This window comes from Alligator sinensis, unplaced genomic scaffold, assembly GCF_000455745.1.
Source record: "Alligator sinensis unplaced genomic scaffold, ASM45574v1 scaffold573_1, whole genome shotgun sequence".
NCBI lineage: Eukaryota > Metazoa > Chordata > Crocodylia > Alligatoridae > Alligator > Alligator sinensis.
The window spans coordinates 4,198,237-4,213,758 of record NW_005841877.1 but is presented as its reverse complement, the minus strand read 5'-3'; the positions used below and the strand labels follow the sequence as shown (position 1 = coordinate 4,213,758).

Below are 15,522 nucleotides of genomic sequence, written 5' to 3'. Positions count from 1 at the left end.
AGCAGGACAAGAAAAAGAGAGAGGAAAAGCACATACACAGAAGCAAGGTGTCCTAGGAGAGTTTGAACTCCAATCTTCTGCCTCTCTTCACATGGGTCTCTCCTGCTCTGTGCACGGGTCAGGGGAGCAGCTCCTCCACCCAGGGGGGAGCTCAGCTGTATTGCTCAGCGCTCACTTCTCATTAGCAGCATAGCTGAAGATGGGGGAATGACAGCTTCTGCCAGCAGTTCTCCAGCTCCCTTTGCTGGTGATTGCTGGCAGAGCAAGTCCCCAGGGCATTTTCTCCCCTCTGGATAGACTGCCTGAATAAGAATCAGGTTATATGACATGACAGTTTCCATCCAGCAATATTACCTATTGCTTGATGGAAATAACATCTGCCAGGCACCAGAGCAACAAGAATTCCTCTGCCTCCGCAGCTTTCCATACAAACACAGACACTTGGTAATGCCACAGACAGAAACAACTCTCTATGCTGCAACAACTCCATGTGCCTTCAAAAATATAGGGTTTTGAATTCTCAGTTGTGGTTATCAATGCAGTTGGGCAGTTGTAGTTATAAGTCCATTATTGTCATCATTGAGGCAATCACAGTTTGAGGCAATTACGTGAATGTTTTGCTTTCATAGAGTTATCATATTTCCAGTTTCAAAAAAGAGGATACTTGTTTGGCGGGGGGGGAGGGGGGCAGTGATATGCCTGTGCCCTGCCCCTGACTCCCAAGTTGCAGCCCCTCCTGCCCTTCCGACTCTCAGTGCCGGGCCCACCAGACCATGCTGGTATCCTCACTCCCAACCTTCAGCCCACCCGCTGCCCCATGTACTTAACACCTCCGTATACACTGATGGAATGCATTAGTACACTGTGGTTTTCCAGGCTTCATTTTGGAACAAAAAACCCCCTCAGGTGGGTTAAATATCTCATCCCATCCCTTGTAACAGATTGCACTGTCCTGTACTCTGTATATGCTACATTTGTTACAGAAGAGAGGTATTTTAAGGATCTTTGGGAGAATCTTTACATTTTTCTTGTGAGCATTTTATTTTGTTTTATTTTATTCCTCCATTAGTAACATGAGGTTCCATAGTTTTCACTAGTTAAACTGAACCGGGATCAGAAGGAGTTCATACAGAGCTGTAAAAAGAACCTAAATGATTTTTCTATGCCATCAAATTCTACATCTTTATCATTAATTAACTTGGTCCATCTAAGGTTGTAATTGTGTGTTGCATGTCCCACTGGGCAGCTGGAAAACCCTTTCTAGTAATTCCTTCAGAGCTACAGGACTTGAAAGTGCCAACATTTTATGGACTGAAAAAGTTACTGGCCCAGGGTCAATTCTAGCTCATCTTTGGCCTCAGACAAATATAGTTTTCAAATGTAAAAGTAGACTTTTACTATTGAAAGAGAAGAAGGCATTTCTTTCGGCGTGCTGGAATGAATCTTGAGGAGAGGGATGTTGGGGTACAGCTGGAGAACTGCTCAAAGTGCATAATAAATTAATGATTTGCCACTTACCACAGGAAAGACCTCTACACTGAAAACTCTTCACACTTGTATGTGTGCATGCAGGTTATAGCTACATGACAGACTGAAAGACCATATGATAATAAAGGTTTATTTTTGACAGTGTATGCATTAGTTTGCTTGTAAAATATTTTCCTTTTGTATGCTTTGGAGCAGTTGCTCTTTGTTTATTTTAATGAGTTTTATGTAAAAGTTAAAACACAAAGGGAAAGGGCACAAAAACAAATTCCCAGTTCAGCGTTCTCTGAACATTACTACAAGGTAATTTCTTACTCATAGAAAGAAAATCTTGTTGCTATTATTCTAGCTCTTTGCTGCAGTGCTTGGGGTCTTAACCACAGAATGCAGATAATGACCACAAGGCTGACTGATCTGCTTGCTCATGCTTGCATTTTACTGCCGTTTCTCTTCTGCTTCTCGCTTCTTCACCTTCGCATAACTAAAGTGGCGTGATGAAAAATATCAAAGCCTGGTGTGATGTCAAAAGTCTTTTCTGTGGTTCTTTTGTTGAGGGGGAAACTTGTTTGATGGGAACTTAAAACCAAATAGCAGTGTTTATTAAGAAGCCAAGTTAACTGATACATTTTAGGTTTTGAGGTAACAGAGCATCTAAGCAACCTTCTGAGGCCTTTTGACAGAAAACCAAAGTGGGGGAAAAACTCAGCGGTCACCTTCAGTAACATCTATCTGAAATGAAATATAGCAGGGCTGACTCTGTTCTGGCTGATGTGCACTCCTTGTAGGGATGAGTGAAGAAAGAGTAGCTTTCATCTATTTTAGGCTTGTCATATTTTGGGCCTGGTTATGGGCCTGCCATATCCCAAGGTAAGTTATAGTAGCATCAGGGCTGCCATAACCTGTGCTTGGTTTGCTCTGTCCCTCCTATGAGCCATGGCCACGCATTGATATTTAGAATAAAAAGAGATTTTGTCTAAGGGAAATTAGTGGCATTTCATTAAAAGTGAATCATATACTTTGAATTTTTATATGCAGGTTGCCAAGATGGAATCCAGAATGAATTTACTCTTCACAGAGTTTCTCTTGACACTGAACCTTTCCTGCCACTGGAGCCAGAAGTCAGGTTTCATATTACTGGTTTCCGCAATGATTACTGTAAGCTACTCTTCTCTTCAGCTTCAAAGGCTGAACATGTAGCAGAAAGTGGGAACTTTTAAAATGGGAGGGGGGGGGGGGGGGGGGGGTCATAATACAGCCCAAATACCACACAAGACCTATGGAGTTCTACCATGAGGGAAGCCCTTTTAATTGATTTTCCCTTGCATTTTTTGTATTGTATAGAAGGGTGAATCTTGGATACCCAGAACAAACAGGAAGGCAGAAATTTGTTTCTTTCTGTGCCTGTGATGTGCTCAGTGCAGTAGCACCCCAATCCCAACTGAGGCCTATGGACAATATAGTAATACATAAACTATGTTTATCATATTTATTCAACTATAAGATAAGATCCTCTCCGAGCCAACATGGGGGGGAAAAGTCCCTCGTCTTACATTTCCATATAAGGAAAAACATTAAATACATTGCCTATCTTTGAACTGCTGCTAAAACCAACATGTGCTCAGTAATGGTACACAACTATGAAGTTGTTTAAATGCAGGCAACACTGAGCATGACTATATATATACACATACATATACATATATACACATATACACATATGTGTGTGTGTGTGTGTGTGCATGTGTTTGTATAATCATGCTCAGTGTTGCCTGCATTTAAACAACTTTATAATTTTGTGTCTCAGGCCAAATTAGCCATCAGTTCCAAATTCTATTGACTGAACAGAGCTCAGTCATTCAAATCTGTGTGGTGCTACCACCAGCAAGTATCCTATGTCCCATATTCTTTAGTCAGGGCTTCAGATACTCTCAGATCTATGGCAGACATACTATGTGCCAGCCCTAAGCCCAGAGGCCTTGGGGTTCTGATGTCACCTAGTCTTGCTTGTCCCTAGCCAAAAGGGCATAGGAGTAAGCTAGAGGGAGAGCCCAAGAGCAATCCCCCATCACCACAAATTACATGACTATGGACAATTATATCAAATTTATAATTTTTCCACATATAGGATCTACTTATTGGGGGAGGGGGAGTCACCTTATAATTAGGCTTGCCTTATATTTGAGTAAATAAGGCAATCTGCCTATGGGATAATTCTTTACTATGGTTTAATTTGTGATTGTTCCCATTTTCTGCCAACCTCCATTTCCTCCTCCCATTATTCCTAATAATTCTTGATAATTGGTCCCACTGAATAATTCAGCATTTATCTGCAATTCCCCTAGCACTGGGAATTAACCAGAGTTTACTATATACCTATTTACCTCTTCTAATACTACTGCTACTAATAGCTTTCAAACAAAGGTATACATGGAATCATGATTAGTGCTGGGTTATATGGTAATGGCAGAGTAATTGAGGATACTGACAGATGTGTAGCCCTCCACTGTAACTCATGGTACTTCCCAGAAAGCTCCATGAGTTACAGCAACCCCCCAAACACTTGCTGTTTGGTTGGGGGGCAGGGGAGTATTGAGCTCCACTTTGGAACTGATCCAGTGTCTGCAGCCTCTCTCCCCTGCCCCTGCCGCTCCCCCCCCAGCTCTGTTGCTGTTGTCAGTATGACAGGGGGAGAAGGCAGGGGAGGGAGCTCCATTCTGGGGTTTGCCCAGCTTGTGCCAGGGTGGGGATGGGTGAATCCACCTCCAATCCACCTATGCCCCACCTCCAGTGCAGGCTGGGCAAACTCCAGAATGGACCTCCCTCCCCTGTCTTCTCTCCCTCCCATCCTGATGACAGCACCAGGGACAGGGCTGGGCTGCATCAACCCAGCCCTGATCCTGCACAGGGACAAACAGAAGTTAATGAAGGCACTTTGCTTTGGAGTGCCTTCATTTGAACCTTTATTAAATAAGGGTTTATTTGCTGTGCAATTGGGCACTTTTAAAGTGCTTTACAGCCAGGTGCATGCCCCCCACCCGCCTTGTTATGCCACTGGTCAAGGCACAGTTGTAGTGTGCTTTTTAGGGGCCAATGGCACAGCAAATATCACTTCTGTCACCCTGAATGACAGGCTTAATGAGTCTAATGAATGACAGCAGCAGAAATATTAAGTTCAATACTTCTTTACAGTTAAATAATATACTAGTTCATAAAGGTTGATGTGGTAAGAGCGTGGTTCACCTAAGTAACCTTATTTGTTTTTTCCTTGTTAGTATTCCAATTAAATAACAATACAATTTGCTCCATAATTAAATATTATCTCTTTTAACTTTACTGTAGTAATGTTAAGTAGCTTTCTTCTAGACCTAAACACACTGGACTGGAACCGTGAAAATCTCATTGCTGTTGCTCTAGGATCTTGTGCATACATCTGGAATGGAGAAACCCACCAAAGCATTGAAAGCATTGATTTAAATTCCAGTGCAAAGTACATTTCATCTATTGCTTGGATAAAAGAAGGAACTTGTCTTGCTGTTGGTACTAGCGATGGGGAAGTTCAGGTCCTGGATAATTTACGTTCCTATTCTTGTTCAGGTTTAGATATAGTGGCCACAAGACATTCATATCACTTATTTTTTCTTACTTTAGAAGTTTTCACACATATTTGGAGACAGATTCATAGCATCCCCCATAATGCAGTGTTGCACTTTGCCAAATGCATGGGTGTTACCCATTATTACCTAAATGTACTGAGGCTCTTGGAGTCACTTAAAGACTAATGACTAGATAAATAATAGTCACCACAGTCAGTCAGAAATCTTGCTACCATTAAGTGAAACCCCTGAATACAACTATTTCCCTCACCATGCATGGTTTTTAACTGTACTTTCCAGTAGCCTGCCATGTGATGGCTTGCTGTAATCACATTTGCTATTAGCAGCCAGGTTGAAATTATCCTATATGACCCATCTAGCAGATTTTCTCTCTGGTATTCTGCTGTTCCTTCACATATAAAGCTCCAATGTCTACTAATAAAGTCCAATATAGTTGTCCAGAAAGTTGGGAGAAACCTGGATGAGATTTTTGTATAGTGCAGGAATCAGCTCTGCTTAGAAGTCAATAAACTAATAATCATGGATCTTCAAATCCCTAAATAAATGGCTTTCTTTGTAGAGTTACTTAACACCTGCAGCTCTTCTTGATTTCTGCAACAGTGATTTAGCACCAGAGTTTGGAAGTGTTGGCCTTAAAGCACAATACTTCAATTAATAAACTTCAGGTATTGGCTTTTAAACATCAGGATTACATCAAATTAATGATAAATGGTGGACAATTATTATTATAAAAAATAATTAACCCACTTTGTTTTGTTTTGTTTGGTTAGTTGTGGGACATTGAAACCAAAAAGAGGTTGAGAAACATGGTTGGTCACCTTTCTGTAGTTGGAGCCATGAGCTGGAATCATTATATACTTAGCAGGTAAGTAGTAAAATATATTAATTTTTGCACAGCATTTATTCAGGCAAAAGTCACATATACTTTAGAGGATTTCTTTGTTTTTGGTGAAAAAATGCACATTCTCTTTTACTTATTTATGTATGTACCTATTATCTCAGATACCCTGGTGATAAGTTCCCTCATAAGACCTGGGCTAGTTCTCCACCTATCTCTGCTTGGCCATGTCTCTATGATATCATGAGGTGAATTTACTTCTGTGCAGAATGCCAACACAATTCTTTCATGCACCACATAAACCCGTTTTAAGGGCTCAAAGTGTATAAAAGTGTTTGATTGTTTTCTGCTAGTGCTCTGCACAGGGCTGAATTTCATTCCAGTTGCCTCACCCTATGGCCCCCTGTACATGTTACAGGTATTGCACAATTAACTGGTTATTTCTGCAGTTACCTTAAGACCAGCTACATGTGCAAAGTAGCTGTCACACAATAAAAAGCTCCAACCAGCTATAAAGTTAGACCTCAAATATGTGTACTAACTTCATAGCTGGTTGCTATTGAACTTTAATTTTCATGTGTAGCAGGGTCTCTCCTGCTGCTGCCAGGGATTCCAGCTGCAGGGGTGCACCTTGCCCAGCATGAAACCCCCAAGTCCTGTGGATCGTGGCTGCTGGGATCATAGATTCATAGATTGTAAGGCCGGAAGGGACCTTAGAAAATCATTGGGTCCAGCCCCCTGCACCAAGCCAGAAAGATAACTGGGGGGCAGGTGACCCCAGCAAGGTGACTGTCTAGTTTCCTTTTGAAGATTTCCAGGGTAGGTGATTGCACCACCTCTGGAGGAAGATTATTCCACAGTCTGGGCATCCTGACTGTGAAGAAGTTTTTCCTAATGTTGAGCCTGAATTGATCATCTAGGAGTTTGTGGCCATTACTCCTAGTTTTTCCTTCCGGTGCCCTGGTGAACAGTTGCTCACCAAGCCCTTGATGTACACCCCTAGTGTAGTGGTATGCTGCTACCAGGTCCCCTCTCAGCCTTCTTTTCTTCAGGTTGAAGAGTCCCAGCCTCCTCAGCTTTTCCTCATATTGCTTGCCATGTAAGACTGATCATATGGGTGGCTCTTCTTTGGACTCTATCAAGCTTGTCCATGTCCTTGTTAAAGTGTGGTGCCCAGAACTGGATGCAGGTCTCACCAGTGCTGAGTAGAGCAGACGAATCACCTCCTTGGTTTTGCTGCAGATGCATTGATTGATGCATTCCAGAGTATTATTTACTCTACTGGCTATAGCATCACACTGCCGGCTCATGTTTATACTTTGGTCTATTATTACCCCCAGATCCCTTTCATTCATGGTGCTAGTCAGTTTGGTGCTGCCAAGCCTGTAGGTGTGTTGGGGGTTGCTTGTCCTGAGGTGGAGCACTTTACATTTATTGACATTGAATGCCATCAGGTTCTGATCTGCCCAACTTGCTAGCCTGTCTGGGTCCACCTGTATCTGTAGCCTATCTTCAAGCATGACCACACTTCCCCATAACTTGGTGTCATCCGTGATGTTGGCCAGTGAACTTTTCACCCCCACATCCAAATCGTTAATAAAGATGTTGAAAAGTATTGGACCAAGCACTGACCCCTGCTGGACTCTGCTGCCCACTTCTCACCAGGATGACACAGATCCATTCACTATGGCTCTCTGGGTTCTATCCTGCAGCCAGTTTCTCACCCACCTGACTGTCTCAGAGTTAAGTCCACAATCCTCCAATTTTCTTGCGAGGACATCGTGGGATACTAGATCAAAGGCCTTTTGGAAGTCAAGGTATACAATGTCAACCTGCTGTCTTGTGTCCAGGTGGTGAGTTATCTGGTCATAAAAGGAGATGAGGCTGGTAAGGCAAGACCTGCCTGCGATGAACTTTTCTAGGATTTTCCCTAGGATGAAAGTTAGGCTGATTGGCCTATAGTTACCTGGGTCCTCCCTCTGGCCCTTCTTGTGGATGGGCATAACATTGGCCCTCTTCCAGTCCTCAGGGACTTATCCAGAGCGCTAGGAGTCATGAAAGAGTTGCGCCAGGATTTCCGCAATGACTTCATCCAGCAACTTCAGCACTTTTGGATGAAGATCATCTGGTCCCGCTGACTCGTATATGTTTAATTTTATGGCAATAGTAGGAAGGCAATTATTCCTACCGTGCTTATCCTATACTCTACCTGGCATTGTTTTCCCCTTGGTCCGGTGAAAGACTGATGCAAAGTAGTCATTCAGGAGTTCAGCTTTCTCCTGGATGCCAGTAACCAGCTATCCTGAGTTGTTGAACAATTGCCCCACACTCCCATTTGTTCTCCTCCTGTTCCCTATGTACCTAAAGAAGGACTTCTTTCCTGCTGCTAATCTAAGTTTGGTTGCTGCTTTAGCCTTTCTTATCTGTTCCCTGCAAATGTGGGCTATCATGGAATAGTCCTCCTTGGGGCCTATCCCAAGCTTCCATTGTTTATAAGCCTCTTTCTTCTTTCTTAAGAGGACCGTGATTTCCCTGTTTAGCCAAGAGGGCTTCCCAGCCCTTCTGTTACCTTTCCTCTGCATGGGAGTGGACTTCCTTTGTGCTTCAAGGATTGTGTCCTTAAGGAACAACCACTCTTCAGTCACACCTTTCGCCTTTGGTCCCTGGTTCTGCTGCCTTACATTGGACAGTGAACATTATGGTTGCATGGTCTCTGTTGCCTAGACTTCCCTCTATATTTAAGTCGGTCACCAGGTTGTCTCGTTTGGCCAGGAACAAATCTAGCAAAGCATCACCTCTGGTTGGCCCATGCACCTCCTGAATCAGGAAGAGCTACTTGACACAGGTCAGGAAGGATTGTGACTGATCCAACTTGGCTGAGTGTTCCTCCCAGGAGATGTCTGGATAATTAAAATCGCCCACGATGATCATGTCACATGCACGTGCAGCCTCTGTCAATTCTCGGGTGAACTCTAGATCAAGTTCCTCCCCCTGGTTTGGTGGTCTGTAGTATACACCTACAGTTAGGTCTCTCTTGCCATGTCTCCCCCCACTGCAACTTAACCCAGAGGGTTTCAAGCTGTTCATTTTTGGAGCCAATGTCAGCCTCCAAGGAGGTATACTGCTTTTTCACATAGAGAGCAACGCCACCACCTTTCTTTCCCACCTGGTCCCTTCTATGCAGGGTGTAGCCCTCTATAGCTGCACTCCAGTCGTATGAGGAGTCCCACCAAGTCTCCATAATCCCTACTAGATCATAATGCCCACTGAGTAGGAGGGCTAGCTCCTCCTGCTTGTTCCCCATGCTCCTGGCGTTAGTATATAGGCACCTGAGTCCCCCTACTGAGGCCCTCGTCTTCCTGTCTCACTGATGGGAGCTACTCTTGTGGGAGCTATTCCCACAGATCCCACAAGAGTGGCTCTCCCAGAGTCCTTATATACAGGGCTTACTTGTATGTTGGTCCCTGGACATGTTTGAATCTGTGTATCCCTGTCCCTCAGCAATCTTAGTTTAAAGCCCTGTCCAGAAGATCGGCCATCCTGGCCATGAACAGGGACTTACCTTTTCTCATGAGGTGGATGCCATCACTTCCCAGGAACCCTCTCTCCTTGAAGTGTGTGCTGTGGTCAAGGAATCTGAAGCCTTCTCAGTGGCACCAGCGTCATGGTAGCTGGTTCATTTCCTCGATGCATCCTTCTCTTCTGGGACTGCAGCCTGCAGCAGGGAGCACAGAAAAAAAGACTACCTGGGCCCCCAACCCCTTGAACCCAGCTTCCAGAGCCCTGTAGTCACTCATGACCCAGTCTGGATTACTCCTGGCCATGTCATTAGTTCCCACATGGATGAGGAGCATGGGGTAGTAGTCAGAGGGCCAGATGAGCCTGGGGATCCTCTCTGCTACATCTCAGATGTGAGCCCCTGGGAGGCAGCAGACCTCACGGGCTAGGGATGGGTCCCACCGAGCTCCACAGGAGGGAGTCCCCCACCACCACCACCTTGCACCTCCTCTTAGGGATGGCAGCAAGCTGCTTACCTTCCTCTTCTTCTGGAGTCACCATCGGAGCCTCCTTATGTGTGGGGAGGGAAGCGTACCTGTTGTGCAGGTATGATCCTCAAGGCTTGGGGGTGCATCAAATTCCCAGGCCCATATGGGGCTCTCTGTCTGGCTGTGCCTCACATGCAAACTGGACTGAGAGCCCCACAACTGATGGGATCTCTTGGCCCCAGCTATACATGGCCCCCATGGCTGCTGGCCCCCCCAGCAAAGGGGCTCCCAGCTGTGGGAACCTGCTTCTTACCACTACATGGGGAGCCCAGGGTCAGGCTCCCACTATACTGACAGTAAGGTGCGATTGGATCTAATGTGCAATCCCACAGTCATGCTTCCTGCATAGCATGGCAGGAGGCATGATTGTGTGAATCACATATCAGATCCAGTCATGCCTTTATTTGCACGTGTTGGGGAACCTATGTATCAAAGCATCATTTCAATAAGGGGATTCAGCTGAGATAGATTGTGTATGCTTTGTGTAGCCATTTTGGACTAACAGTCTGCTCCTTTATCTGTTCCCAGTTCATTTTATTGGGCACCAAATAATGAAGCAAAAAAACTATCATTACACTTAGTGTCATGGTTAGTGTTGCCTGAAGTTTCCATTTCAAAGCCTTGTAAAATCCCAATAATTTTGGTAAACAGAGAAATAAGAGCTGAACCTAATTCAAACTTGTTTTAGACCCTTGAGCTCTGTGATGAAACTCAGAATGAAACTTTCTTCTCTGCCTGAGTAGGCACACGTTCTAGAGAGCTTTGTGGTTTTGATTTCAGAAGAAAATATTTCTAACAGTTGATTGTAGTAGACCTGGTGAGTCCTGCAAAGCTGATGATCAGCCTCGCCTGCCAGTACTATATTCACTAGTTTCTGTTTGCATTTCATCTTAGTATGCAGATGAAACGGAGATCTTGTATCTCTGAATAGAAAATGACACGAGAGTTCAACACCCATATTAACTAAAATTAGCAATTTGATGCTATTTCTCTTGGTTAAAATACATCTCTAGGAGTACTCTTCTATCAGTTAGCGGGAAATTATTCATGAGACTGAAGTTCCTAATGTAGAGAGAGAGCGTTGTGCATGATGATGTATGCTCAGTATATGCTATGATAAAAAGAAATCTGCTGTTTCCTTAAGATGTGAGTTAACGCTAACTGGTGGCTTGGCTTTGCGTTTTCTGGATGCACTTAGGCCTCTGAAGAATTTAGTAAGTCAACAGAATGCAAGCTAATGAAAGGCACTCTCTGCCTTGCAATTCACTGATTTCTTTTTTAGATTTTGGATTTTAAACTTCATTGCAGAACAACAAGGAAGTTTTTGTTACCTCCCTGCCTGCCATCTGACACCTCCAGGGAAGGAATTCTACCTGATCAACACATCAAAGAGCTACTCAACACAGCTCACAAAGCTGTTCTTATGGACCCAGAGGGACAGCCTTCCATCTTCAGCTCCCTCTGTGCAAAAATGAAATTTATTTCCTACCTATGGGGACTTTTACCATCTTGTACCATCTACACTTTTCCCAGAGCCTGACAAAGGGACTTTGATCCCAAAAGCTTGCAGAAAAGGACAGTTTTCTTGCCATTTTCCTGTTGGTCTAATAAGAGGTATCATTTTGGAACCAAGAGTTCTAGTTTTTTGTATGTCTTTTTGTCTCAGACCAACACAGCTACCAAGTACAGCCCTGATTTCTTTTTGACATTCATGTGAAGAAGAGGATACTAGGCACTTTTACATGAAAAATCTGAGCATAAAAACTAATTCTGAAATAAGAACATGACACAAATCAATTTTTCTAATATACTCAATGGGAAAGTTTGCTGTAGTAATTGTACTACCAAACCTATTGTAATATCAGATGTCTGGTGTTACCTTGTAAAGCAAGTTATCATTGGTCCAGGTGACAGAATGGTTTATGCCTGTGGCGGCTCCCTCATTCTGCCACAGATTTGACATGGGTAGAGTTTTTCTAGAGGACTAGGCAAGAAAGCATTATCAATATTTAATTCAGTAGTTGTTCTAGAGATATGTAATGATTGTACCACCAAGAACTAATGTCAGACCCTAGCTAAGCTGTCAGTCAGTGTAATAGGGGATTAAAAGGACTATATTTTGGTCTATATGTGTGCATTGTGCACACCCGAAAGGGAGGAAAATGCAAATCCAGGGACCATTATTGACCTCATACAATAGTCAGTCAAGGACTAGGAGAATGTGGGGCCTTAGATCTATTCTGCAATATATCAGTCAGTGCAGCTTAGCCAGCCTGGCAGGGGAAGGAGGCTATGGCAAATGTAGGACTGGCTTGATTTCCTCACAACCTGGAAATGATGGGGGACAGATTGTGACTTGGTAGTAAGTATTTTCCAAGAGCAAAGCAAATATTTAGTGTCCCTTATTTGGGAATCAAAACAATGCCACAAATGACTTGGGCAAAATTTCACAGGGAAAAATGCCTGAGTGCTTTTATGAGAGAAAACAGTAGCAATTACATGTCAATGGTTTAAATCTGAACAGGGGGCAAATCAGTAGCAATATACTAAAACACAGCTTCAGGGAAGTAGAATGTGTAATAGAGAATAGTTCATCTGCCCACCTTGGACTAGACAGGGATGCTTGGCCTTGTTCCATTGCTGGAAAGCATTAAAATCTGAGTGTCGTTAATAATTGTCTTAGTTTTTGCTCTTTATTTGAAATCTTGTTATTTTATGTGCATTCTATCACTGCTGTGGTTTGCTGCTGCAACCACTAAAAACGTGAATTTCCACACTTCTGAATTGTAGCTTGTTAAATGATGCTCTCATTTTGCCTCAGCAGTGGTTCAAGATTAGGATTTGTTCATCATCATGATGTGCGGGTTGCTCAACACCATGTAGGGACTCTTTGTCAAAACAAGCAGAGCATTTGCAGCCTGAAATGGTCCCTAAACAACAAGCTGCTGGCAAGTGGGTCCAGTGATGGCATATTGAATATTTGGCCTAGTGATCCTGGAGCAACAGTGCATTGCAAGCCAGTGCAAACTATGCCCCATCCCTCAGCAGTAAAGGTACAAGTGCTCTATTATTTTACATAAATAGTATATTTGATACAAAGGACAGTATTTTATCTATATGCATTTATGTGCTATATTTATTGGTGATGGAAGATATGTCAAAAGGCCAGCAAAATAAAATGGCACAACTTTCAATGGTCTTCAGACTTTTAGGGTAATCTCAGTGAGCCTTCCTAGTTTTTGCTACTCAGAGGGCACATCTATATGAGATGCTACTGTGCAGGTAGCTTGTTGTTACCATGCAATAACATTGCTGGGCATTAACTGTGGTGACAATACTGTGCAGTAGTAACAAGCTACTGTGCAGTATCATTGGAAAAAATGTGCAGTGATGGTACTGTGCAGTAACACTGGTAGTAACAACTGTGCAGTCCGCTGCTTGTGTAGACATGGCCACTATGGACTGAAGTTAGTTTCTGGTCCATTCTAATACTGTATTATTCTAAAGTCCAAGTGAGTCAATGATGCTTTGATTTCTCAGGAGTTTGTTTCCATTTCTGGCATAGTTTTAACACTCACCTACAGGGGAGCAGGCAAGAAAGTCAGCTTAAGAGTGGGATGCAAGGAGGGCACAGATGCATGCTTATGTGGATCTGGTGGCCATATTACTCCTGGCACTGAGGGCTGTATGGTTGCAGCCTGAGGGAGTGTGTGTGTGTGGAGGTGGATATTTCTTTCCAAGTTACATTCTATAAAATCTGACTATCCAGATGTTACATGGGTGGAATACATTTCTGTCCTTACAAGCATTTTTATCCTGCTTGCCCTTCCTAATCCCTTGTAACTATAATGCTAGTGTACTCTTGAAAACTAAGCACCTTGATACACAAGGGAGAAGCTAGGGGAAACCTGAATTTTATGAGTGTATCTGGAGGTAGGATAGGCCACTATGAAGCAATAGTAATTGAAGTTTGAGCAGATGTTGGAACTGAAGAATCCTACATTTTATAGCTTCCCTGGAAATGGGTGCATGTGATAATATGTGCGCATGTGGGTAGAGTAAGGCTAGGGGCAGAAGTTACACATAACCCAGTTTAAGTGATCAGAATCTAGTTTAAACCTGTAATAAAACAGAAGTTCAGTGCACATAAACTGTTTTCAAAATGGCTGAAACCAGTTTATGATAAACCTGGTTGGAGGTAGTATCAGACTTAACTGATTTAGGTCAAACCAGTTTATGGAACTTCTGTCCCAGATCTCCTCCCTATTCAAACTAACTCACAGTCCCCCAACATCCCACGATGCTTTGCATCCCCACGCTGTTCTGTCTGCTCCAGCAGAGCAGTGTCTGCCTCCCCGCTCTGCTCCATAATCAGGGCAATATCACTGCTCCAGCTGGCAGAGAAGGGGGTGGTGGGAAGACCCTAATACTGAACCCCAGCCTGGTTCTGTCTGGTGGGGGGAAGCAGAAAGGGGGGAAGCCCTTGGAGCCCTCCACTCATGCAGAGAGGGGGAGTGTGGCCAGATGCTGGTCTGGCCATGTTCCTCTCTCAGTTTGAGTGGTGGGGAGAGAGTCTCTGAGAGCTTCCCTCTACCCCTCATGCCTTCCAGGCATACCCTGGCTAGGGTTGGTGTGGGCCAGGGTGGGGGTTTAAACCCCCTCCCCCCATCCTCAGCAGGCCAGGCCAGGGCCTGGCCATGCCCACCCTCTCCACTCGAGCAGGGAGCTGGGAGAAAGACTCTGAGGGCTTCCCTCCCAGCTTCCTTCCCTTCCCTTCAGCTGTGGCTAGTGGGCTGGGAGGCCTGCTCTAATGCCCACTGGCTTCTGGCCTGGGCCACTGCAGGCAGGTGGCTGCATTTCCAGAATCAAAAGTGAATGTCTGTTTACTTGCTTATTGGGTCAATCTATGCAGTTTAGACTAACCTGCGAAGATTAAACTGATTCAGCCTTGGGCTTTTTGACTGTCTGTACTTAGCCTAAAAGGAAAAGAAGTGAACAGAAGCAGGTATGTTGAGTGTTGTTTGTTGCACTGCATTTCTCCAAGTTATTTTTAAAGGAAATATATTACATTTCCTATCTCCCTTAATATTCTGTTTTAGCATGGCATCTATTTACTTTTCTTCAGGCTATGAACTGGTGTCCATGGCAGTCTGAAATCCTTGCCACTGGAGGTGGATTGAAGGATGGGCTTTTACGTGTCTGGGACATAAGCAGTGGGAAAACCATCAAAACCACAGAAACAAAATCTCAGGTGAAATCATGAGCTACCTGCCCTTGTCTTGTAAGGCTACGCTCCTCTGACAAAACTCCCATTGACTTCAATAGAAGAATCGTGTTTGGGGTTGCAGTGTCCTGTCTATACATATATTTATACTATACTCCATCTGATTGTATCTGATTGGATTCATGATCAGTTAGTTTATTCTTATCCACCACTTCTGTCTCATCACAACTTTTAATTTGGTTAGAGAGGAGGTAGTTTCATAGTAGCTAGGGTCAGGAGGGACCTGAATAGATCATCTAGCCTGACCCCCTGCCA

At 43.8% G+C, this 15,522-nt stretch overlaps 1 protein-coding gene across 1 annotated transcript in view; it reads left to right on the top strand.

The window, feature by feature from the left end:
* The window catches only part of CDC20B (cell division cycle 20B), a 78,933-nt gene that overhangs the window by 51,634 nt on the left and 11,777 nt on the right, over positions 1-15,522 (top strand). Inside the window, exons 8-12 of the mRNA XM_025196143.1 lie at positions 2,521-2,640; positions 4,849-5,045; positions 5,870-5,964; positions 12,805-13,036; positions 15,109-15,234. Coding sequence (XP_025051928.1) covers positions 2,521-2,640; positions 4,849-5,045; positions 5,870-5,964; positions 12,805-13,036; positions 15,109-15,234 — 770 coding nt within the window. The remainder of the gene's footprint in view (positions 1-2,520; positions 2,641-4,848; positions 5,046-5,869; positions 5,965-12,804; positions 13,037-15,108; positions 15,235-15,522) is intronic.